Source organism: Pezoporus flaviventris, unplaced genomic scaffold (assembly GCF_033815535.1).
Source record: "Pezoporus flaviventris isolate CSIRO_AGI_PZ_B2104156 unplaced genomic scaffold, CSIRO_AGI_Pfla_v1 ptg000069l, whole genome shotgun sequence".
Lineage (NCBI taxonomy): Eukaryota > Metazoa > Chordata > Aves > Psittaciformes > Psittacidae > Pezoporus > Pezoporus flaviventris.
In genome coordinates, this window is record NW_026892617.1 from 1,631,136 (window position 1) to 1,655,818 (window position 24,683).

General features: G+C 45.2%; 1 protein-coding gene across 2 annotated transcripts; it reads right to left on the minus strand.

Annotated features, from left to right (window-relative positions):
* Nucleotides 1-422: 422 nt before the first annotated feature.
* Nucleotides 423-24,316, minus strand: NUDT3 (nudix hydrolase 3). 2 transcript variants are annotated; one of them, XM_061471942.1, is made up of 5 exons: nt 23,802-24,296; nt 11,883-11,993; nt 4,865-4,909; nt 4,240-4,324; nt 423-2,979 (listed from the first exon to the last, which is right to left on the minus strand). In XM_061471942.1, the coding sequence occupies exons 1-5, from the start codon at nt 23,898-23,900 to the stop codon at nt 2,810-2,812; spliced, it is 510 nt and encodes a 169-aa protein (XP_061327926.1). In that variant the 5' UTR covers nt 23,901-24,296; the 3' UTR covers nt 423-2,809. The 2 variants fall into 2 exon arrangements, with proteins under 2 accessions (XP_061327926.1, XP_061327927.1); XM_061471943.1 differs by lacking the exon at nt 4,865-4,909 and having other exon boundaries at nt 23,802-24,316.
* Between the last annotated feature and the right edge of the window lie 367 nt (nt 24,317-24,683).

The following is a 24,683-nucleotide window of genomic DNA, read 5'->3' on the forward strand; positions in this document are numbered from 1 at the left end:
ATGCTGGAAGCCTCACTCTAATCCTACAGGGTTTTTAGCAGTTGGTCATGAGAGCAGCCCTAAGCAGGTCCATCAGGCAGGCACCAGTCTGCCCACGAAGCCCAGAACAACTCTTCTGTCACTAAAAGGTAGTTTGATTGTCGGTCCCAAACCAATTTCACATCATGTTGGACGAAACTGCTCGAACTGCTAGGGCGTGCAGCTACACCGCTACTAGAGAAGAACCTCAGATGCTGAGGAAGAAGGGAATTCGTGTGGTGCAAGGAGAGGTTCAAGGAGCACAGGACTAAGGCCTGCTCTGAAAGTCGCATCTGTTGCATAAAGGCTATTTCTACCCCAGGAGCTATTTCCAGTTAAGGAGGCATTAATATCAGCCACTCCATGTCCCTGTGTTAACAGCATCAATTCATGCCACATTAAAACACTTTCTTGGCACAATTTATTTTTTCTGACCCAAACAAATAAGCCATTAGCGAGTCATTAACAATATTCTACCCTAAATTGTCAGTTGAACAGCCCTGTAAAAACATTTTTAGTTTAAAAACAAAACTGTGCATGCTGTTGATATTAAAACTGCAGTTACTCTTTCAGGAGTACCAGCTGTTTTGTTGCAAAGCATTTTCAACGTACTAATCTGTACAGTAAAGACAAAAACTCAATCGAAGGCAGTAGATGGCTGTGTTAGGTGCCACTCAACGGCTCGGTGACTGAATTTCTTGTACACTTCCAGATACAATATTCAAGCCCTTTTGAGAGTTTGGTTCAGGCTGATCAGCACAGAGTAAGCAAGTATTGTACATTCGTTTCTAAGTTGAAGTGAATTGAACTGGTGTAATTTGGGCTCAATTCCAGACACTCGGTTTCAAGCTACTTCTGGAATAATGCCTCAGCTTTTTCTTCTGCGTGGTTTTCCATGTCAGCAATCACTGGCACTGCTTTTGGCCTTGCTACTCCACACTGATGAAAGCAAGAACAAGTAAAAGGAACAGAATAGGATCTTAAAATGAACAGCTTCTTGCCAAACCAGCAAAGATACCATTCCCCCCTGTCCCGGGCTCCATGGATATTTGTATCAGATTTTCATATTGTGAGCGCTTCTTGGGAAGAGAGAAAAACTCTGGAACAGTGAGTATTTATTAGAATATTCTTTTGTTAAATAAGGGGGGGGGGAAGAGGGAAAAAAAAAGGAAAAAGGAAAAAAAAAAGAGAAAAAAAAAGAGTACTGCAGATTTAATTTCACATCTTGGCTCTGCTCTGACAAAGGAGAAGTCGCTGAACTCCGCAACTTCTTCTTGTCCCAAGCCAGGGATTAATTAATGCCCCTCCCAAAACTTGTACCTGTCCCAACCCACCCCTCCCACCCCCAGTCCCAACCCTTCCCCTTTTATTCCCCAACTAGACAACACTGTTGGCAAATCAAGACAGCATGAAACTTACATCAATAAAAACAACAAAAAAAGTAATGTGAAGTGTGCCAACGCATCAGGGACGCTATCCTATTGAACAATGAACTCCTCCACCTAACAATCCTGCTCAGAGTCAGCTGTACCTTTCACAGAGGGAGAGTTTACACATTTCGAGCATGCTCCATGGTGCAACCCTAAGTGCTGCACAACCACAGGACAAGAGACTGAACACCTGAATTCTCCCCCCCACCCCTCCCTCACCCCAGGACTTGTTTGCAGGGATACACGTGGTTACCCAGCCAAGGGTTCGTGCAGTAACACTCAGTAAATACAACCCGACGCTTTAGCACAAGTTACAGGTATCCAGTTCACGTGGTATAAGGCATGTGGACAAGAGGAGACACCAGCGGGATGCAGCAGGATCAGCAGGACAGCATTGGTGATTGACGCTCCAGTTTGTCAGGCTTTGACCCCACTCTGGATCCTTACCACAGACAATGAATTCAGTTTCTATCGTAGCATCTCTGAGGCTATTCATTTTGTTTTGGCCAAGTGTTGAAAGACCAACTCCTTTTCGTTTCATTTTGATGCAAATGCAGAGACATTGGCAGAAGCTGGAGGAGAAGCAACGGAGCAGCAGGGATGTCTGCAGGTGATGAAAACTCTGCCCTCAACTTCAAGTGTCACTGCACTGAATGGGGAGATACCGAATGGGGAGTAAACTGGCCCAGCCACCAGCACTGTCACAGAACGTGGAGTTTTTAAGAAACAAGAACAAAAGGCAAACAGATTCATTCCAAACCCTTCCTGCAGGAGCAGCCCAGGATTAAACCAAATTCCTGAAGAATTAAAACGTTAGATTCTCCATCTAAGAAAAAAAAGTTTATACATATGCGCTGCAAGTGACCCCCCCACAGGTCTGAACAGCACCTGACAGTACAGACTAAGACTTAGAAGAGTTGATCTCACATTTGAAGTCTTTTAATTAAAAAACAACAAAAAAAAAAACCAAAACAACCCCAAAAAAGAAGTGGCTATGGCTGGGCTGACACAAACGGGACACTTCAGAACACAAGGCAGAGGCCAGACTGGCAGCCTCGCTCGCCAGGCCATGGAAGCAGTGTGACAGGAAAGAAAGGGGCACTTCATGCACAAAATGTATTTTACAAAATACAGATCCCAGAAAAAGCCAAAAAAAAAAAAAAAAGCCAACAAAAAGGAAAAAAAAATAAAAAATAAATCCCACCTTGCGCTAAATTGCAGCACTCTCACCACTTGCTGTGCCACAGGCTGCTGCTGCCCATGCCTGGCTTGAGAGAGGAGGCATGTGAAAAAGGGGACGGGGAAGGGAAATCCATGTTTCAGTCTGTTTCTCAGAACCTCTCTCACAGGGACCTCTTCAGTCATCTGATGTCAGGCACAGAGCTCTCAGAGTATGTCGTGGTCATGACAGGAGTGCCGTTGTTTGCCAAACAACCTTGCCTCAAGGTTTCGAAATACGAGGCCTGCACTGGTTTATGATACTGCAGAACTTTTATGGCATCTTCAATCTTAAACCATTCCCTTTTCCTTCCTGTTGGGAAAAGAAAAATCAGGAGGTGGAGTCGAACAAAGTTACACTTTCTATGTTTAAACAGTACTGTGAACAGCTTTCAGCCGTTATCACGTGCACCAATAAGGCAAGAATCATTCCACTGTGCAGCAAAGTGTCAGTTCAAAAGATACTGGGAAATTTTTCCTCATTTTTCCAGATTTTTTTCCCCCATTTTTCCAGACTACTCTGGGCACTGCCTCCCAACACTACACTGATGGCTCCTCTGTCCCCATGCTAGGTATTCCTTTAGGGCAGTACATCAACCGTGCAAACAAACTGGCCTTGTGTTTCCTAATTTAAACCCCCCACACTTATTTCCTACTTCCCTAATTTCTGTTCAAGTCAGATACTCATTTTAAGACAATCCACAACAACACACACCAACCACCACTCAATTGCTATCCATCTGCAAGCTAACCTCAGTTTTTGGTGGACATCACTCATTTCTTACTCTTTCGGTATCTGAAGGGGGCCTATAAGGATGCTGAGGAGGGACTCTTCATTAGGGACTGTAGTGACAGGACAAGGGGTAATGCGTTAAAACTTAAACAGGGGAAGTTTAGATTGGATCTAAGGAAGGAGTTCTTTCCTGTTAGTGTGGTGAGGCACTGAAATGAGTTGCCCAGGGAGGTTGTGAATGCTCCATCCCTGGCGGTGTTCAAGGCCAGGTTGGATAAAGCCTTGAGTGACATGGTTTAGTGTGAGGTGTCTCTGCTCATAGCAGGAGGGTTCAAAGTGGATGATCTTAAGGTCCTTTCCAACCCGAACTATTCCATGATTCTATGATTCTGTAGAAACTCTTCCATACACAGCATGATGAAAGTGAGGGTACAGACACTACAGCGCTACCCACAACCCTCACGTGGAACAGCATCACTTGCATTTGGGAATCTGATTCAGAGGAAAAGAGTTCAAAAAGATAACAGGGAATGATTAATCCATGCTGCCCACATGTATTTTCTTTTAGCCTTAGAAAGGACACCTTTTCATGCTCTTTGCTTAGTATCTTGAAGCCCAAGAATTAGACACATAACTGCTGCAGAGGCAGCTGTACAGCTGAACTGACTTCTCCTGGGTCACAGGGGTTACAAAAGCATCAATCTGACCACAGGTTTTTTCCCCAAGCAACCAAAGGATACACCACTATCACTTTTCTTGACTGTTCTCACAAGGATTGCAGCTCCCAGAGTGTTTTGTCTGCATCAAACCAGTTAATGCTAGCAAGCACAAAGAGCTTACCAATATTGACAGAGTCCTCCCAGTCTTCCAACACTTCTGTGACGATAAGTACGTAAACATATGTCCTGTGTTTCCTGTCCCGATTCTAGAAGGCAAAAGGGAGAAAGAGAAAGGACAAAGCTACCAAGGGAAAAAAGGCAGGAGGGCACGTAGTGACTACAAGGTGCGAGCTGCCTTGGGATGATGCTGCGGTACCTTATTGCAGCTGCTCTCACACTGCAGCTCGTTCTTTGCCATTCAAAACTGTTGTGTTTAAATGAGGTTCTGAAAGTAATTAACAGGGATTGCTGCCAAGAAGTCTAGCTCCTAATGTGTAAGGCAGTATAAGGTGGACGGATACCACACTGCAGGCGTCTATCTGCAACAGGTTGGGCAATGGGTGACAGTGGAAGGACACCGCTCCCAGCTGCTCCATGGCACTGAAACATTCCCTGTTTCACTGGCTTATCACCAGTGGCTGCAACTGAAGTGGAAACTGCAGATGATGAGATCAGCATCCATTTCTATGTAATGGGGAATTTTCAGTTATCCAGCTTACTTCACAGCATGCGAGGAAGTGAGTTTTACTCCAAGACAACTGTTTTTTTGCATCAATATTTCACAGCCTCAGTGGTCTGAAACTTACCTCAAAAATTCCCACTAATCTTCCTAACGTCCCTTTCACTCCAGCCTATGAAAAGTTCAAAGAGAAAGAAACATGCTTTAACAACATACAGATACATATGTCAGTACACATTTCCTTACTTGTTGTGCAGGAGCAGTTCCCTTAGGGCAGGAAGCAAACGCAGTAAATTCCTGTTAATCCTAAAACAACACGATCCCAAGAAAAAGGACAGAAGTGCAGAACCAACTCCAACCATGCAAGAATTCCCAGGAATTTTTTCTTCTTTTTCTATATTCAAACTATTTTTAATTCAATGTGGAGAAAAAGAAAGTTCTACGATTACTTACTAACCGCATACCAATACACTGTGAATGACCAGAATCAGCTCTGAAGTTTATTATAGCCTAAGCATGGATCCAATTTGCTTTGGGGTTCAGCAGTTCTACGCCTTTAAAATGAAAATACCTTTGAAGCATGTATAAGGCATCCATTTACACCATCAAAGCAACACAACAGCTACAAGGTATTTCAGGGGTGTCCTGCATGCAGTTGAAGCAAGCCAATATAAACACAAAATACTTGCAGTGTTGGAATGTGGCCTCCACAACAGCAGCAAGACTATTTTGGATGTAACACAAAACACAGACGCACACTGAAAGAAGACTTCTGAGCACAGACACAAATCAAGAGAAGATCTAAGCAACAGTTTTGTCTTCTGTTTGCATATGACCAAAGACCTACCCACTTAACCTCGTTTTCTGTCAGTTGTTATACATCTACTCACCACTGTGGCTCAGTCGCCTTCTCAAAGGGCTGTTTCTCATCTCTGCTCCCTGACGCTGCACCATGCATGTGTGCAAAACGCTCTCCCACTCTTTGCCACCAGACCCCTCCTTTTTCCCCCTGCTAATTTACATTCCCCTCTTTTTCCAGCTGCAAATGGTTGGAACTCAATGCTACAGGCAAGGTGAGCTTTTGCTCCAATACTTAACTGGTCTAGATGAACACAGACAGTCTGTCATACAATCCAGCTGCGTCTGGAAGGTAAATTCATCTGCCACAGCTGATGGCAGAACTGCTCCAAGAGAAAAGGACTTGTGGCTTCCTTTTCTACAAGCATTCCTAGAAATCTAGAATCCCTTCTGTAACATGCTCCTTGACCCCTGCTTCTAGGAAAGAGCTTTTCAACTGAATCATTGTGTTGGTTTTGGACACAAAATTTATTGTCTCATCAGTATTTGTGACATCCCGCTCTGCCCATAGGTGCAGCACTGCCTGTGAACCACCAGGCTATTTCTGGAGTCAAACAGCAATTCCATGAAGGTCAGCGTTCGCACGTATGCGCGCCCCAGAGCGCCCGGGACAGCGCTGGCGCTGACCTTTGTGGGTGAGCAGTTCCATCTCATCCGCATGGCTGCTGCTGCTGCTGCTAACCTGGGCTTATGGCTCTCAGAAGTGAGCTGGAAGGCAAATTCTTCAAATGAATTTCATTCAAAGGACTCCTCAGACAGCGGGGCTTTTTGTTCTTGATGTTTTCAAGCAGCCATCTCAATGAGCCGGAGGAACACACAGCTTCCACCTCCACAAACACATATACACATACATTAAAAGGTGAAACATGATGAAATGTTAAAGGTTAGTAACTGTCTTAAGCCGATCCTCTTCACTTATTCCTGGGGAAGGCTACTGAATTTCTGCTCTCCTTACTTACCTGTAAAGGCACTGAATCAAAAGGCAGGGATGTTGTGGTGATGGTTTAGTGAATTCTCAAGCCTGACTAGAAACAAATTTATCTCCAGGCAACTAGCCAGCCTTGAAACTGAGCATGGATACTGCACAAACAACCTCCCAAGCTGTTTATTCCCAGCTCTAAAACTGTGCTTGAAGTAACACAGGCAGGTGAGGAGCCCTTCTTTTTGTTCTGGTTAAACAGAGAGGTGATGGAAACAACACTCTCTCTACAAAGTAGGATCCCTCTCTGTTCTGCCAGGTCTTATTCATCCATAAAGGCACAAAAAGCAATGCCAAGACAAACATACACAGCAGGAAAACCACATTACATTGAATTATCACTTGGACAACTCAAACAAGTGCTAAGATTTTCTTCACATATGAATTTATCACATGCAGTAGTAAACGGCGACATAATTTAATGGTTTGATTCAAACAAATATTGGGCTGAATTTATAAAGAGAGTCCTTATCAAAGCCTGCAAAGCACATCAGCTGTTACATCCTGGGGTCCAATGGCTCTCATCCTATTTTACTGGCATAGTGGATTTTAAAGACAACATACAGTATATCCAGCACAGACAGACTGGACTGTTATACACCTACTTTTGATAAAGCACTTTGTTCACACACAAATAGGAAAGTCACAGTCTCTGGACAACCACACACGCTGTTCAGAGGAACAAACGAAAATGGAAGTGCCATTGACCTTCTCACACAAGTTATCACCATTAAAGTTACTCAAGACATCCAAGAAAATGATCTATAGCTGCCAGGCTCCTCTTTGGGCCAGCTGCATACCTCTTGCTTTGCTACGGGCCAGCTCTTCAGCATCCTCCTGACTTCACTGCAGGAGAATGAGCATTTTCTTGACAAGTTCAAAGCACAGTCACAGGCTCACCCACGATTAAAGCTGGACCTAAAGCCTAATTTGCACCAGATGACTCAGGAATTTTCTCCTCATTAGTAAACGGATTGAGAATCCTCCACCCTCGTGGGATACCACAGCATCTGGCAGAGACAGACCAGTTTATTTAGGCACATGTTCCCCCACCAAGCACAGAGGCCATGCTGCAGTCCTCAGAATACACACATGTCCTAGGAGGATGCTATTAAACGTACCAACCAGCACCAACTGTTCTACCTGCAGGTGTGAGAGTAAAGCAAACCAGTCCATCCACAGCATCCCTCAGGAAGAGGCACATCCAGGTATAAAAAGAGGACAGACAGAGCTTGCAAAATGAGCTCCTTTTCCACAGATCCAAACCAATTTCCAACATCCAAGATAGACCTCATTGGAGAAAAAGATAGATCTGGCACCCATGGCACAGTAACAGCCAGCTGATCCAAAACAGCACATGGCTTCAAACCACTGCCGCACACCCAGAGGGGTGGGATGGGTGTTCAGGACAAGCAACAAGAATCTGGAGGAAATGAAGCTTTACTAGTTCTGCTGTTCATGGAACAACTTGTTTTAATAAAGAAAAATGACTGAAGACATCCAAGAACAGCAGGTTCAGGTTTCAAAGCTGAAAATAAGTTTGGGTCAGATGCAAAAAGCAGCCTGCAGCAACACCATCTGTTCCTAGGGACAGCTTTTATTTCCTTCCATCTGAGCTAAGGAAAATGTGGGTTGGAATTTCAGCTATTTTACTTTGCTCTATTCGGCTCAAAGCCTGCATCTACTACAGACTACTGCTGGGCAAGAGGACTGCGGTAAAACACCCAGATCTTTGCTCTAATACCTGCAGTACTGAAGGCAGTAAATCACACCCATGGAGCCTGCTAGCTCAGACAAGTCCTAAAGCCACCAATTACAGACCTGCCAGGCAAATTTTCTTGCTGTCTCTACTGCATTTCAGGGAGGGCTATAATTATTAATCCAATTCTTTACTGCATTACAACCAATATATGCTTTTACATTTGGGAAATAGAAATTAATTACCATGACAGAGCAAAGAACTTTAAGATGCTGCACCCATTTTTATGAAGTTCAAGTACAGGATAACAGCCAGTAGTGAATTCAGACCACTATTTGCTCTGTATTACTAAATCTAGGAGGAGCACACCACCATCATCTCAGTCATTTATCCATGGTCTTTGCAATATTAACAAGAAATACCTTCCTATTTTAGCACTGACAGCCATCAACATTCATATTCTAAATCACTAACAAAATACATGAAATGGAAAAGAGTATTTATAAAGCATGCTTAGGAGGGGTAAAGAAGAGATCTCACAACCAGATCAAAGTACTATCACGATGGGCTACATTTCATATTGGCATCAACTGCCTGTTTGATCACAGAACTTATCTGGCTTTTGATTCCCATGAAGAAAGCATGACTAACACTCCCGTAATTTTATAGAAGTTGACATTTACTAAGTACTTAAAGGTCAGGATGTGAAAGATGCTGTAAGTGCAAAATGAAACGTCTTTGGGTTTAACAGATGAGTGTGGAGGCTTTTTTCAAAGTCACTCTATAATAAGTGCAATTTAAGGCATCTATTTCTAAAACATGTTCTTCACCAGTGGCTCACACCCATAAAAAAACCCTTATTCCTAACATGAAACTGATTTTGGGGGAGAGAATGCAACAGCATTAAAAAATCCAAGAGTGAAGAAGCAAAACATGTGCTACACTGGCAGTAATGCCTGGTTTAGAAGGGCCCACGGTTCTAGAAGGTAACCTTAGAACATACCCGGAGCTTCCAGCTGTGCAAGACTGACCACATCACTTTCAACAACCTGTCAGAAACAAACCTGGCTTTATTCTGCTCTCACTCAGAGCCAGCGTGCTTGTCTACTGCCATTTAGCTTAGAAACAATGCCCAAGAATCCAAGTCACTTCGGATTTTATGCCAACAACAGCAAGACAAGCGTCGGTACCTGTCTACTTTAATACTTCTGCTGCGGAGATTAATATAGATAAGGACTACATCAAACTAGGACAAGGACTTCTGACTCAAAGTGGGACAGAGCGATCACAGGTTCCACTCAGAATCAGTATTTCATTTTCATCTTAAAAAATTTGGAAGAGGGAAACATCAGCTTTCTTTATATGACAATTATTCCAGCAATAACACGGATACACTCAAATACGCACACGGTAACACAGGAACAGTGAATGCACAAGTTGAAAACCTTAGTTTAGGGAAGCATTTTAAAAAGAAAATGCATACCACGCAAAAAAGAATGAATTGAGAAAACCCAGCCTATTGTCATCGTCAAAGACCACAAGCAACTGAAAGGGTAATGAGTCTATACAGCTCCTCCAACTGTCTCTTATTAAAAACTGGAAAAGGCATACCAAAGTCAGTGAAAGAAAGCCCACAGATTCCTTCCACAACTTTGGACCAGCATGCAAAACACCTTCTTTTAGGATAAAAATTCCTTTGTTTTCACTGACACATAGCAAACTGGATTTTCCCTCTGCCAACACAAGCAGCAGTCTCCTCCTGCTCAGCTAACCTCTTGTTCCTGTGCAAGTGACAGATACGCCTGTCCCAGGAGAGAAGCAAAGACATCAAACCTACTGGGGATCAGCCTCGGCTACAGATACCTGAAAAGCCAAATTCACAAGAAAGGATAAGCAAGGATTCCCAGCTAGCATGCACACCAGTTACCCAGCAGTCTTCTAAAGCACCTCCTTGGCCAAATGAATAGCACAAGCCGGGGAACTGGCTGCACAAGTCCCTTACAGCATTACAGCTGTAATACAGCAAACACTCCTGTCCACATGCACATCCCTGAGCTTAAGACAGCTGTCTACACTATAATTTTGTGTGTGGATTGTAAGCAGTGTCCTGGAACACAAAGCTATTTGAGGAAGGCCCTGCACCCCTCCGAGCCAGCCTGTGCTCCCCGCCTCTGCCAGCAGCCTCCCCGTTAAGCTGTACAAGTGCTCAAGTCATGTCCCACACGTGACAGGCTGCCATTCTGCAGCCCACTTTCAGGAAAGCCTTTCCTGTAACAGCATCCCACAGCTCCATTTCACATTCCCACCTGACTAGGTGCCGCTGAGGTTAGCAGCTGGGGCCATCCTGCGCTTTTGGAGCTCTCCCTGTTTACCGCGTGCGGAGCGGCAGGCAGCAGATAGGTGCTTCGCTGGGAATGACTCAACCCTGCCAGGCTGCCACGGTTTGAATTACACTCTCATTCTCGGCACTGGTCCACGTGAGCCAGGGAACACCAGCTGAGCGAGAGGGGATTATCTCAGCCAGCCCAAACCAGTTTCTCCACTGCAGACTGAGCCCATGCCAAGGCCTCCTTTCAGCCACCGCTGTCATGGAAAGAGAGTGATGCTTCCAAGGGGAGGGGAGGGTTGATACACATTTCTTTGGAGGATTTGAAAGGCAAAGCCATGCATCTCCTGAATGAACCCTTCTGTACCAAATAGCTTTATTATTAGTAATGATTCGGTGGTAAAGCAGGAGTCTGAAGCTAAAAATGTTCCTACTGTTCTGGTTCAACTCACTTTGGCTTGTAACTTGTTTGTAAGATTGCCAAGCTACTGAAAAAGCAGGAGTCGTGTTATAGGCTGGAAACAAAACTTGCAAGCAGCAATCTCCAATACTAAGAGGGACCTAAAGACACTTAAAATAAAACCCCAAAGCAACTTCTGACTCTGTAATCTTTCATATCTTTCTGAGAAACTGCTGCATTATAAAAACATCCAACTCAGGAACTGCCACATTAGATTAGTCCAAAGGCCCAAGCATTTTGTTAGGCAGCAGGAGGTACTTGCAAATACTTCAGAGAAAACCCTTCATATACCAGACAGTTGAATAAAGCCACCATTGCAGAAGCTTTCTCCCATCAATTAGCTCTTGACTTCTGTTCTGCAGCACAAAGATTTATAACCCTCTTGAAAGCATTTTTAATCCTGCCTTATATAATTGTGAACCTACTTGGTCGTCCAGATATAATCTTTTCATAGTTTCTGAATTCAAGCATGTCTCCAATTTGCTAATATTCAGAAGAGACATCTAAAGACACGTTTTACACACAAGGCACTCAGCTGCCATTTGCTGCCTTCAAATTCCCTATGAAGAATAAGATTGTTCTTCCAGCTTTAAGAGAAAAATACCCCTTCCCCATAGAGACAACTGATCTGTGTTTATCTCCTTTCTGAAATGGCTTCAGGTAAAAAAATACCCCAAACCATGAAGACATTAGGAATTTTGGCTACCTTCTACCTAAGTATTACAGAGCCCCACAAAAGCACAGCTGTGTTTTAAAGTCCTCTTAAGAAACCATTCTTCATAGAGAGAAAACAAAACTGAGAACCTCCCATCCACACACTCACCTCTTCACAGACCTCCCGCACCGCAGCCACGTTGGGCTCCTCCTCGGGCTCCATGCCACCCCCAGGGACGATCCATCGGTCAGGATGACGACTACTGCTCACCAGCAGCACCTGTGGGGAGCAGAGCACAGCAACGTGAGAACTCCAGCACCCGCCTGGGGAGGAGGAGTTGCTTTTCCTTCCCTCACATCTCCAAACAGCACCAAGTCCTTGAGAACACTCCGCTCTTCCCAAGGCAACCTCCTGAGCCCCTCTCAGGCAGCTGTGCAAACCGCATTATCAGTGACACCTCGGCACTCCAACACTCTCAATTATTTCTGCCATTACCTCCCCACCGCTCCGATGTGTCGCAGAATAAATTATGCCTCCGCATACCAGAACGATTTGCTGTTTAATACAGCATCACAGCACTTACAGTGGAAGGGTTTGCTACTCAAAGTCACTGCTTAAGTCTTGACAGCCTGGGATACACACCATGCAACGGCACAAGATGGTACAGAAGCTGCTCAGCACCTTCTCCCTTCGCAGAGGTACCTTCATTTGATTTCATTGGTACCTTTGGCCTTGACTGCCTCTGCAGTTACACTGGTGACACACACAAGCCAGGTAACTGCCCACTGAAACATTTATGTGCAGTTTGTTTTATTGTTTTAACAGAGATCTTCAACTTCCCTGTTTGCCTATTCTTCTGCAGCAGGCACCAGGGTCTAGCTCTGTAGTTTTGTTTTAGATGGGGCTGTTCAGTGAGATAAAAACAAAATACAACCCTACATGAAACCACTGCACAGGAGGAAAGACTTCCTTGAATCAGCTTCGACAGCTCTTCATAAGCTTGCTTTGTGGCAGTTCTCCTTGAAACACATTTCATTCCAGTGCAATTCTGCTCTGTACAAGCTCACTTTTTGTTCTGTCGTCTTCTAGGAACAAAAACCCCAACAATCTCAACCAGCTACAAGTTTTCCCCAAAGAACATCGAGGCGCTGTGCTTATTAGATCTACTTGAAACACATCCACGAGTAGAGATGGAAACTAAAAACAAATACCAGTTTTCAGCTCTCTGAACAAAGCTGGTTCATTAGAGTCATCATGCTATACTTCGTAATTTCACTGGCACAAAGCTTAGAGGCAAAGAGACTTGCTTCAGAAACTTTCCAACATACCAGTCCAATTAGGTTACAGGCCAGCTGTAACAGCTTCAGACATTTCCAAGTTAGACTGTGCAAGATACTCAAATCCCAGGCTTTGCTGCGTCTATGCTGATCTACCAGTAGGATAGGAACAGATTTGCACTCATTACCACGAGGAAACCTACTAAAGAGCTCAAAATCAAATCTGTGATGCGAAACCAAGCACAGGATTTCCAGGGTTTCCCAGTTCTTTTATCTTTCGAAGTCTCAGCTGCCACCTGACCACCACCAATGTGATCTTCCTTCTCCAGGCCACCCAGACCAGGCTCAGCGCAGGGGAAAGAGGACCACAGACTGTAACACACAAGGGTGAGGAAGCAAGGGGCACTGACCAATGGCTCCCAAACCAGGACTAGCAAAGCTGAAGGCAGAAACTGAAGAGGGTTCACAACAAACATTTTGGCAACTGCTGGTCTAACCTTTCCTAAGCCTGGAACTGAACTCACTGTTCTCGAGTGTCAGCACTCCTCTCATCAGCAATTTTCTATGAATCTCATCAACAATAATGTCTCAAAGCCTCCTCTTCCTGCTTCAGTCGGACCCTGCACCTGAACCTGCAATGCGTAAAGAAGCATCATTTACCAAACACCACCTTTTCAATCCCTGAGCACTCCCCAACCTATTGAACCAAGGCAAATGCACACTAGGAATGAGTTAAGCTGAATGAGCCACCTTAACTCTGCAGTTTCCTAATGGAGATGCTCACTACCTGGTGTACGTTCTGGCTTAGGTTGCAATGGAGAGGCATTTACTTTATAGTAACATCCCATAGTATTTAGCCTTCCAAAGACAGAATTCCTTTCCCCCAACCATCCAATCCACATGAAACACGATCAACAGCCATGCCTGAAGAGGGAATGGAAACTATTCATCCTCAGAGCCCTCACGGCTCAACCAGCAGCCGGGTGCCATGGGCTGGACTTCCTTTGTCCTGACCCATTATCAGAAGAGCTTCCACTGGGATTCCTCACTTCAGCAGGTGACCCTGAGGACAAAGTTAAAAGGATGGCAACTGACATTTCTCGTATGTTTTACTGTTGGATAAAGAAGCATCATCTTTGTCATTTCCGATTTCAGAGTTCCAGCTTGAATTAAAAGAACCAAGAGAAAAAGATGAGGAGAAGCTGCAGAAAAAGACCACAGCACAATTCATAACCACTGAACTCCTGCCACCTTCCACTTGTGAGAAAAAGCATCTGCTAAGAAAATCCCTGCACAAAGACTCGTACAGGAAAGCCTGCTGGACTGCTCGGCCTGAGACAATGCTTTAGCAACACACCAGTAGGAACTCTGAGGTGTAAACAACAGTTTTAGGCAAAGTAAATTAACTTCAGCTGCTCTGGCAGTTGAGCATTTTCTGAATAGAATTAACATGAAGAACCCCCAGTGGGAAGGAAAAACCTGTCATTCTCACACTTCTATGTAATCAGACTATTTCCTGTTTAATAAAAAGGAAATCCCATCAAGAGAGCAGGAAACATGCCCTACGAGGTCATTCTTTTAAAACAACTTTAAACAGGATATTGCTACCAATGAGCTCTCCCAAGACAAAGGGGCCTAGTTCCCAGGGTCTTCCTTTCAGCGCTCTTTAAACAGGGGTGCACAGCGTTCCCCTTTTTCCAGTCACTGGGACTTCACCTGACTGCCATCACTTCAGGTATCATGGAGAGTGGATGGCAACGACATCAGCCAATTCCCTAAGGACTCTGGGATGCATCTCATCGGGTCCCATAGACTCACGTATGTTCACGTTCCTCAGGTGGTCACAAACCTGCCCCCCTCACAAGGCAGCATCATTCAAACGTCTTACAAACTGCCCCCAAGGCAGTAAAATGAGATGTGCTGATAAACCAGCTCTCTCAGAAAGCCATTAGTATTTGGGGAACAGCCTAAATGCTGTCCCCAAGGGAAGAGTTGCATTCCCCTGCAGAAACCTTTCCCCCCCAGTAGCTGAATGGGCAACCATAAAATACCTGGGGGAAGGAAAGATATCAGCTAAGCAGGTATAGAAGAGATGTAATAGCTTGTGTTGCTGCCACAGCCAAGCCAGAATTATCTGCTAAGTTCACAACACAGGATATAGCATCAGGGTAACTTACACTAAAAAGACATAAAGCAGAGAATGGCAATTCTACATTCATTTTACAACGTAACACGACAAAATCCCATGTATTCAATTGCTCAGTTAGACTGAAAATTTCCAATCCTCACAAACTTTACAAAATAAAGAGTACCCTGTTTTCTAAAGGACCACCTTGTATGGCCTTGATATCTTCATTTTTGCTCATTAACTTCTTTATTACATTAAATTCCTGATTTGGATACAGGCTAAAGAGATTTTAATCAAAACAGTCATAAAAAATACATCAAAAATGACACAACTTATTATTTTGCATCAGACCAAACACAAACCATTTTATTCTCTCAGCCTACAAGGGGTTTGGGGCAGATTTCGGAGCCAAGTCTTGCAGTCTTCTTGGAAAAGCATTTGCAGGTATCATGTCACCCGGCCAAGCTCTGTTTTCCAGGCTTTGAAAGCCAATGATGTCATTTCAAAGCAGGGAAATGAGCAACAGGAGCCTCTGTGGCAATGCACAAGGCAGCCCCGAAGCAGCTCTCACACAGGATCAAACAAGTAAGAGAAAGGTAAGAAAAACAAGCAAAGTTTGAAGCCTGCAGCAGGGGCTCCTAAACAGTGCTGGATCGTGGCCTCATGGTAAGCAACCTTCAAAGCAGCGCGCACACCCAACTCCAAACAGCTCCAGAGCTGCCCACCAACATCTCCCTAGGGGAGACAGGAAACATGCTGAGAGACCCAAGGCTGCCTGGGCCTCCACACGCAAACCTCGGCGCTCCATGGGAAAAGGGAATAGTGTTAGTCACTGGGTAAATCTGGGAGTCCCTGAAACACAATGCTGTGAGCGACCTAATTCCTCACAACCCTTTGTATGCACATCAGTTGGTTTGGGTTTTTTTTTTTCCCCCTCTTTCTTTTTCTCACCCAGAAATAATGGTGCTCTGCAAAGCAGAAACCAGGCAACCAGAATGAGGCGGAGAATTCATTCCCAGTTAACAGAACAGGGACTGAGGGATTCCCAGGTTCTTTCATGCTATGGTGGATTTAAACCACCACCACCACCCATAAATAAAACAGGAGTAGCTACGCTGTAAGGAACACGATTCCTAGAAAGAGGCTCCACAGCAAAGACAAAAGGGCTCCAGCATTATTAGATGGGCCACAAACGTTATTAGCAAATGAGCTGTGAATCTTCCAGGCTCCCAGGCAGAGCCAGTCCTACCCACACGTGCCAGCCTAAGGACAACCAAGCTGGCAGAGTCAGTAAGAAACAGAAGACAAGATGTTAAATGCATGGGGTTTGGGCCAGCCAGCATCCTGCTGCCAGAAGCCGATCTATAGCTACTGGCTACTGAAACAGCCTCTGCGCTTTCTTTCGTGCTTTCCATCAATATTAAGCCACAAAATGTATTTTGCATAGCGACTAAAGCACATTTCAACTCATTTCACACTCAGCATTATTTATCAGAACAGAAACTACAAGAAAATAAGGTCTCACAATACACCATAGTGAAACTGGGGGAGAAGATGGCTGACTCCAATGATTCTGGCCTGTACAATCTGTCTTTGTTTAAAAGTTTCAATTTAATAAGAGTCTCTGTATGCAGGAGTTTGGAATTGAGCAGAGCTGGAGACTCTGCAATTCACCCTATGACCAGGCAGGATATTGTAGCTGGTGCAGCTCTGTGTCCAGCATAATAAAGACCTTTCATGCTTTACTCTAAGTTAACAATCTCTAAGTTCTCACAATCCAAATACACCCTTACTGCTCTTAAGGCTGTTATATCTGACAAAACTGGGATCTCAATTTGACCACAACAAACCACTTTTTAACACTAAGAAGAGCATACGCTGACAAATTAGCTCAAAAGGAACAGGAGGGGAAAAGAGACACAGCAGTTAGCAAAGCCAGGCAAAAATTAATCTCATTTAACTGCAGAAACACAGCCTCAGTTACAAGACAACAAAACAGGGACTTTGCCAAACTGCTAACGCAGGATGGTCGAAACACACAGGACAAGGTTTACAGGAGGGCTTCTCCCACCTTCTTGCTATTCAGGGCATGTTACAGAGTTAGCACATAGTAGTAACAAGTACAGCCTGTGGTCAGCAAGCTTTCAACACGACAATACCTTTAGCTAAGACAAGAATATGCACAACCTCAAGAGCAGGCCACAAAGAAACCTTTTCCTGACCATTACAGCACATCCTCATAGAACACATTTCCTTAGACTATGGTTACTTCCACATGGCACAATGCGATCTAACTTGCAGCATGGTACCTAGAAACTGGAGGCTGGGAATTAATGGCAACAGCTAGAAGGGGAAAGTATTTGTGCTACAGAACTCGACCAAAGTAAAGCACAAGTTTGAAACAGGAGTAAGAGGTGAACTGGAAGAAGTTCAAGTCATTTCAAGTGTTTTGATTGCACCTACAATACTGTAACCATAGAGGAAAAAAAGATTTAGGCTGCTACTTAGAATAACAAATCATAAATCATCATGTGCTGCACTGGCTTCAAAATACCACAGTCATATTGCTGCTATTACAGTTTTCTTGTGACTTTAAGAGTGACTGTTTAATCTCACTGAAGAACACAATCCGGACTCCTCTCCCTCCATCAGAATTATGTTTTAGATAACCACAACCATTATCTGCAACATGCCTTTCACAGCAGGGCCAGGACAGAGAAAACAGCTGAAATGCCTGAACCAGCAGCCACTTGTTTCAGAAGCAAAGGGCTGATAAGGAGGCACTCCCAGTGAAAGACCCCAACCCCAGCAGCCTGTTTCTGCTTGTCAGAGTCAGTTTGTTGACCGCTCGGTACTTACACACCTCATCCAGGCAGACTTCTTCCAGAAGGGATGCCTGCTTCTAAACTGCCTTGTTTAATAAGGAGGGGGATATCACAAAATTAGTATTTAGGCCTTTGACACAGACCAAATGAATCTGGATGTCAGCAGCTGCACATGTATACACTTACGGGTTTGATGTCCCTGCCTGTGGCAGGGAGGTTGGGACTGGATGATCTTAAGGTCCTTTCCAACCCAAACCATTTGATGATTCTATGAGTAACAAGTCCTATGTATAAAATAAACCACGCAGAAACCCTACAGCCATGCAAACTTGAGAAGCTTTTCAGATGCAAGTAGTTAATTCTATGCCTAACATCAATACATGTTATTTACACAAGAAAAAGTAACCACCCAAGTCAATATAAATTAAAATAACATTCAAACCATCTGAAGCATCTTAAGAGAAAAAAACCCTACCCAGTAGGTAATTGTATCCCTCTGAACTTCACGTTAACATGAAATGTCTGAGAACAGAGTTAGTGTGTGTTAACCACTGCACAACAAAGCCACAGAGACACATACTGCTGTGTCAACGTGCACAAAATGCGGAAGGTCCTGACTGGTCCGTGCAGTCAGTGTCTGGGGTGGACTGAAAACAACTACTGCTTAAAGAAACTGAGCACCTGCTTCCCAACTGCTGGGTAGTACATACAGCCCCTGAACACTGATGTCTACAGTTCATAAGGTAGAGGTAAGAGCTTCTTCGCTTCATTCTGTCCAATTTTAGTGCACAACCACACACAGAGGTATGTGCAAACCAGGAGAGACTTTCCTTGTCTCAAAAAAAATAAGGATAAAGTCCAACCTCATCATCACTTTCCTTCAACTGAGAAGGGAAAGAGCTGCTTCTCCAGAACTTGAGACCCCATCCCTGGATAGATCAGGTTGTCTGGCTGCAGTACCTGCTGGTACACCCCAACTGCTTGTACCTGCCTCCTCACTCCAGCAGCACATCCGAGCGGTGCCGAGATGAACCCTGTCAGGGAACCAAGCATACGATTCAACACACCAAGCCAAAACGCACAGCCACTAAAGAGGGGAGACAGAACACAGAGTGAGGAAGAGAAGGCTGCATGGAGACCTCAGAGCAGCCTTCCAGTATCTGAAGGGGGCCTATAGGGATGCTGGGGAGGGACTCTTCATTAGGGACTGTAGTGATAGGACAAGGGGTAACAGGTTCAAACTTAAACAGGGGAAGTTTGGATACAAGGATGGAATTCTTTCCTGTTAGGGTGGTGAGGCACTGGAATGGGTTGCCCAGGGAAGTTGTGAATGCTCCATCCCTGGCAGTGTTCAAGGCCAAGCTGGACAAAGCCTTGGGTGAGATGGTTTAGTGTGAGGTGTCCCTGCCCACGGCAGGGGGGGTGGAACTGGATGATCTTGAGGTCCTTTCCAACCCAAACTATTCTATGATTCTATGAAAGGTGGGAAAATAAGTTACAGCCTCTGGTCAGGCAATAAATGGATCTGAGTTGAAGCTGTCAAAGATGCATTCTTCAGAGGAGAAGAGGCAGCAGCCACCACTGCTGGGTCCATCTCATCAAAGCAGGGCTGGAGCAGACTCCCTTCTCTTTCCATATTCAACACTTGCTTGAGTTGTGGCAGAACAAAACTGCCTCAGTTCTTCAGTTTCACAACAGCTTACAGAGCTTCCAGGAAATTAAGTGAAAGTTTAACAATTTGCATCCTTCCCCAGTTTGGGAAAGTACAAGAGACCATGGAAGTGCTTCTAAAATTGTTTATTCATGGAAAAGCTAAACCCTTTTTAAGATGAAAGCTAGAGGTTTATGCTCTTGCAGGTGGAGAAACCTTGCTACAGGCACAGCTGAGAGGGACTGGAGAAGCACAAGCAAGAGAAACATTTACTGGCCTATATCCTACTGGAGATGTAGTAATGCGTTAGCAACAGACGGGGAGAACTTTAATTGGGTTTCCACCACAACCCTTTTATGTAGCTGAAGGGAACACACAGAGTCAAGCCAAGCCATAAGAACAGAGACTGTAAGGCTATATTCCATGGAAGGTTCAATGACCACACGATGTGGGCTCCCTTTATACCCCAACACTGAAGTACTCCAAGTGGGCTTAGCTATTGTTCTTTTTATACTGGAGCAAACGCACAAAGGATGGCCAGGAACACTGTTGTGATCATCCCTGTGTGTCTACAGTCAAAAGTAGAGAACTGCTGTATTACATCGCAGCTTGCTTTAAAACTGACCCAGCAGAAGCAAGAAGAAAAGGGTTCGTTTGCATTCAAATTACCTTCCCCAACAGAGGCTGTGGGGCTACATAAATGTAGCTTTGATGAGCGTGCTGGCCCTCGGCAGACCCTGTGTGAAAGTTCTGTTTTCTCCTCTCAGTTTAGATTTCATTCACAATTAAGAAAAGATGACCAACCCCGGATCCTATTCTTTCCAAAGCATTTCCTCCAAAAAAAGTCTTTATAAATACCAGTTGTTAATGAGCAGCTTGGCCTTTCACCAGATACAATGCAGGCATGCTTAAACCTGTAGCTGGACCAGTGCGGGACTTAAAGCCAAACGGTTCCTTTTGATTTATTTTGAAGTATAAAGCAGAGATGCTGCCACTGAGCAGGCTTCCATCTGCTTCTTAATAGTAAGACATCAGTGAAATTTTCTGGCACATTTCCTCGGCGAAACAGCTGGTCTACACATAAAAAATATACTTGTGTTATTTAAAAATAACACCATAATAGCAATACTGAGAGGCACTGACACCACACGCAGTAAGAGGAGTGATTTCGGAGGTAACACAAGCCTGGGATCTCTTGATCTGCACGTTCTCCTTCCCCACTGCTGCAGAAGCAGCAAATATCAAGGGAGTTTCTCCTAAAAGATGAAAATAGCAGGATCCTGGCGTTCGGTTGCCAAAAGGGCCTTTGAAGTCTGTTCACACTCTGAATGAATCCTGCTGCTTCCCCTGTACTCCCTCCTGCCCAAAGAGGCACCAACTACACTGCAGCGCCTTTGCTGTTTAGGAAACAACACAGATGCAGATTTTTTCCACACAGGCCAATTAAGAGACGTATTTTTTTTTGCTCTATTTGAGATCCACGTTTAAATGAACTCTCCCTGTACTGCTTCTTAAAGGAATATTGTCACAAAGACACCTTTTCAGCCAATGCTTGGTCTTCCAGAAACGTTCCAGAGCTTCTTTCATGCCCAAAAGTAGTAGCTTCCAAACTCAATACAGGGAAAATGTGCAACCTTCCAGCAGCATAAGGAAAAACTAAAGCACTTCAAAACTAAAAAAGAATCAAAGTAAGCATTATTATGTTAAGAACCTTTCTTTGCAAATGTAACACCTAACCAAAGACGTGCTGGTTTAGCAATCTCCACTGGTTGCTGAGATTGGAAAGGAAATTAAATCTATGAACTGAAAGTTAGGGGGTAAACACCTAAAAAGAAAGAGCCTGCTCTGGAAAAGGAAACAGGATTCTTCTTATTTCTTCTTGTTCATTTGAAATTATCTCATTAAGGAAATAATTCAGGGTTCAAAAAGGGAGAAAACCTGTGTGGTTTTAAATTCATAGCAGGAAATGAAGAAGAAACTCAAGGGTTCAGCTCTACTATTCTTTGAGTGCTTAAAAGTAACCAGAAACAGCCAGTCCTAGGAAAAAAATACCACTTTAATACAGCAAGTTTAAATTATTTATCAAAGCATGCCTTTTCTATTTATTTTTTTTAACAGAAAGCTTTTACTAGATCTGTAACTAACATACTCTGGGTTTGGTTCCCCCCCTTTTCAAACAGATCTCAATTTCTATTTAAACAGAAGTAATCAATAATAACATGTCAGTGGCACCAAAAAGTTATTATTCTCCAAGAGGAAAAAAAAACCAAACAACCAAGAAATCTTTTCAGATATGCTGAAGTGTATCATTAAATGTGTACAGGCAACACCTTTCTTGTCACTGAAAAAGAACAAGTAGCAGTAAGATTAAACAAGTAGACTTCTCTTGACTTAAAGTTTAACTAAGTGCCAACAAATGAAAAGAAAGCTAAAAAATAATGATAAATGAATAAAACCCAAGGTTTCCTGCTTGCTGATGTCAATACAAGCATAACTCAAATGGCTTCTCAACCTTTTGACCAAGATCAAGAGCAGTATCTGCGAATGGAGCCCATTCAGTGTGACTCCATCATCACGTTCTGAAACGCATCTGCTCAAAAAGTCCACTCTGTGAGATGAGAACACAGGATGCAGTTTCAGCTCTGCATTAAACACACAGAGACCCTACAGAAATATGGTGTTTGGAAGGCTGCGAGATGTCTTCAGGAGGCCACTTCAAACTCAAACAAAACTGTCATTCATTGCTTCACCATTTCTGTGGCTCCCTCACAAAGAAGCACATCATGCATGTGGGACATCAATCTACATTCCACACTGCACCACTTACAAAGCAGTTAATGCTCCTTCCTGTGTCACAGGACAGCTCACCACACCACCTGATGATCTGGGGGGATCAAAGACAAGGCCAAACATTAACACTGAGCAAAGCTCAAGGGAGATAAAGATGCTCAAGAGCCTCCATGGCTCTTTGGAATGAGTTTACTTTTCCTTCTTCAACCATCTTGGCTCAGTACTGTGAAACCACCATGTTAACAAACCTTTGCATCACCAACACCATAAGGGACACCAGTTCCATTGCCCAGGAGATGCAAGAGACCATGGGGTAAGTTAGAGCCCGTGTGATGTTGTAAAATAAAGAGTGACCACCAGTCAAAGGCTGACTGCATCGAGTGGCCATTAAAAGTACATTTCTAGCTTCACCCATACTGCAATCAAACACTGCCAAGCATCTAACTCTTGAGAAGAACTGCCACATTGGCCTTACAAACTGTGTAAAACCCCCATCAGGAAACTCAGATGCCTGCAAACACCCATGCTGGTTAAGCCCAGTATCCTTACAACACAATTATGCTCTTCTCCATAGTTTGTTCAAAGAACCATAAATGTCCTGAAGGTCAGTGGGAAGGGACCAGCTATAAGAACACTGCACCCAAACACAGTGTTTTCACTTCAGACCATTGATACTTGTAATGTTGACACGCTTCACCATGACAGCACAGCTCCAAAGGGTTTGTCAAGCCTCCTTTCTCACGTTAAATAGTAACCCGCCAGTATGGTAGTTTACTTCCCTGCAGTGAAGTGTGTGTATTCCCTTCCGATTTCCTGCAGCTACAAATATGATAATCAGGAGAACAAAGGCTTTAACACAGCCGCTCAGTGAAATGAAGCACACCTGACTCCAGAAGAGCATGGCCATGAGCCCTCCATGCCCACGCTAAGAGGATATCAAACCAAGGATAGTGAAACACCGCACATCCAAGCAAAGTTTCTCTTTTTAACTCCACGGGCAACACAACATCTTAGCAACACAGCTGCTCTCAAACGAACCAATCCACCTTTAATTCCCACTTCCTCCCAAGCCTCTCTGGACAGCAACTTCTGGCACTCCATCAGTCCCCTTTTATCCCAGTTTCTTTTTATAAATCCAAGGTCAGGTTTCCTCTCCCATCTCATGTGATGTGCTGGACTGAAGTGCTGCCAGCGTGGTCGGTCCACTCCGCTGCCAAACCCCATCCCGTGCCACAGCGCTCCTTACCAGACTGTTCCACCACCCCACCGCACAGCGCCTTTCACTGAGCATTCTTCTCGTGTTTAGAGGAGAGAAATGAAGAAGCAAAGGAAACACCAACTTTTACAGCAACGCCTCATGTCAACCCTAAAGGAGAACAGCCCCGCTGCGGCCCCCATCCCAGCCCCGGCCCTCACCTCCTCCTCGCTCTCGCTGCGGAAGCACAGGCAGGCCGCCCGCTTCTTGTAGCCGTCCCCATCGTAGGTGCGCGTCTGGTTGGACTTGAGCTTCATCATCCTCCGCTCCGAGGGGCGGCGGGGTCGGGCCGGAGCGCGGCGAGGCCCGCGGCCTAGAGGGCGAGGGCGGGCAGGACCCGCCGGGGCTCCCGCGAGGGGCGGGCGGGGAAAGACGGGGAAGGGGGGGGGGGGCACGGAAGGGGGGGGCCGCCTCCCCGCGACAGTCTCTGTCTCGGTCTCGCTCTGTCTCCCGCAGCCGGGAGCCGCCCGCTACGCGCTGCCGCCTTTCGCCCGCCTCATCCCTCCCTTCACTTCCAGCCGCTCCGCCGCCGCTGCCAGCGCTCCGGCCACCGCCGACGACGACCGCGACGCCATCTTGGGGCACGCTACGCAAACGGCGTAGAGGCGCCGGGCGGGGGAGGTGGCGGCTGGCCCCTGCTGCTTCACGGTGCGCCCGCCACGCAGACGGCGCAACCCGGATTCCAGAATCGCTCCCCCCCCCCCTCCCGCCCCGAGCAGACGGCGCCACCACGCCTCCACCTCGACGCGAGCCCTCTGCGCCAGCGGCGCAGGCCGCCTTCGAGAATAAGACGGCTGCTCGTAAGCCGGCGGGCGGCTGCGTGCTGGGCGCCCTGGCAGTTACGCAAAAGGCGCCGGGGCAAGGCCGGCTCCCGGAGTCCGCCGCGCACATGGCTCCGCTTTGACAGCGGCGCTACGCAAAGAGCGCAGACGCCGGGAAGGGAAGAATGCCCATCTTGCGCAAGGCGGGGGGGGGAAGCGGTTTACGCCAGTGGCGGAGCGCGGTTACGGGGGTCTCATTGTACCCCGCGGCAGGAGCGGAGC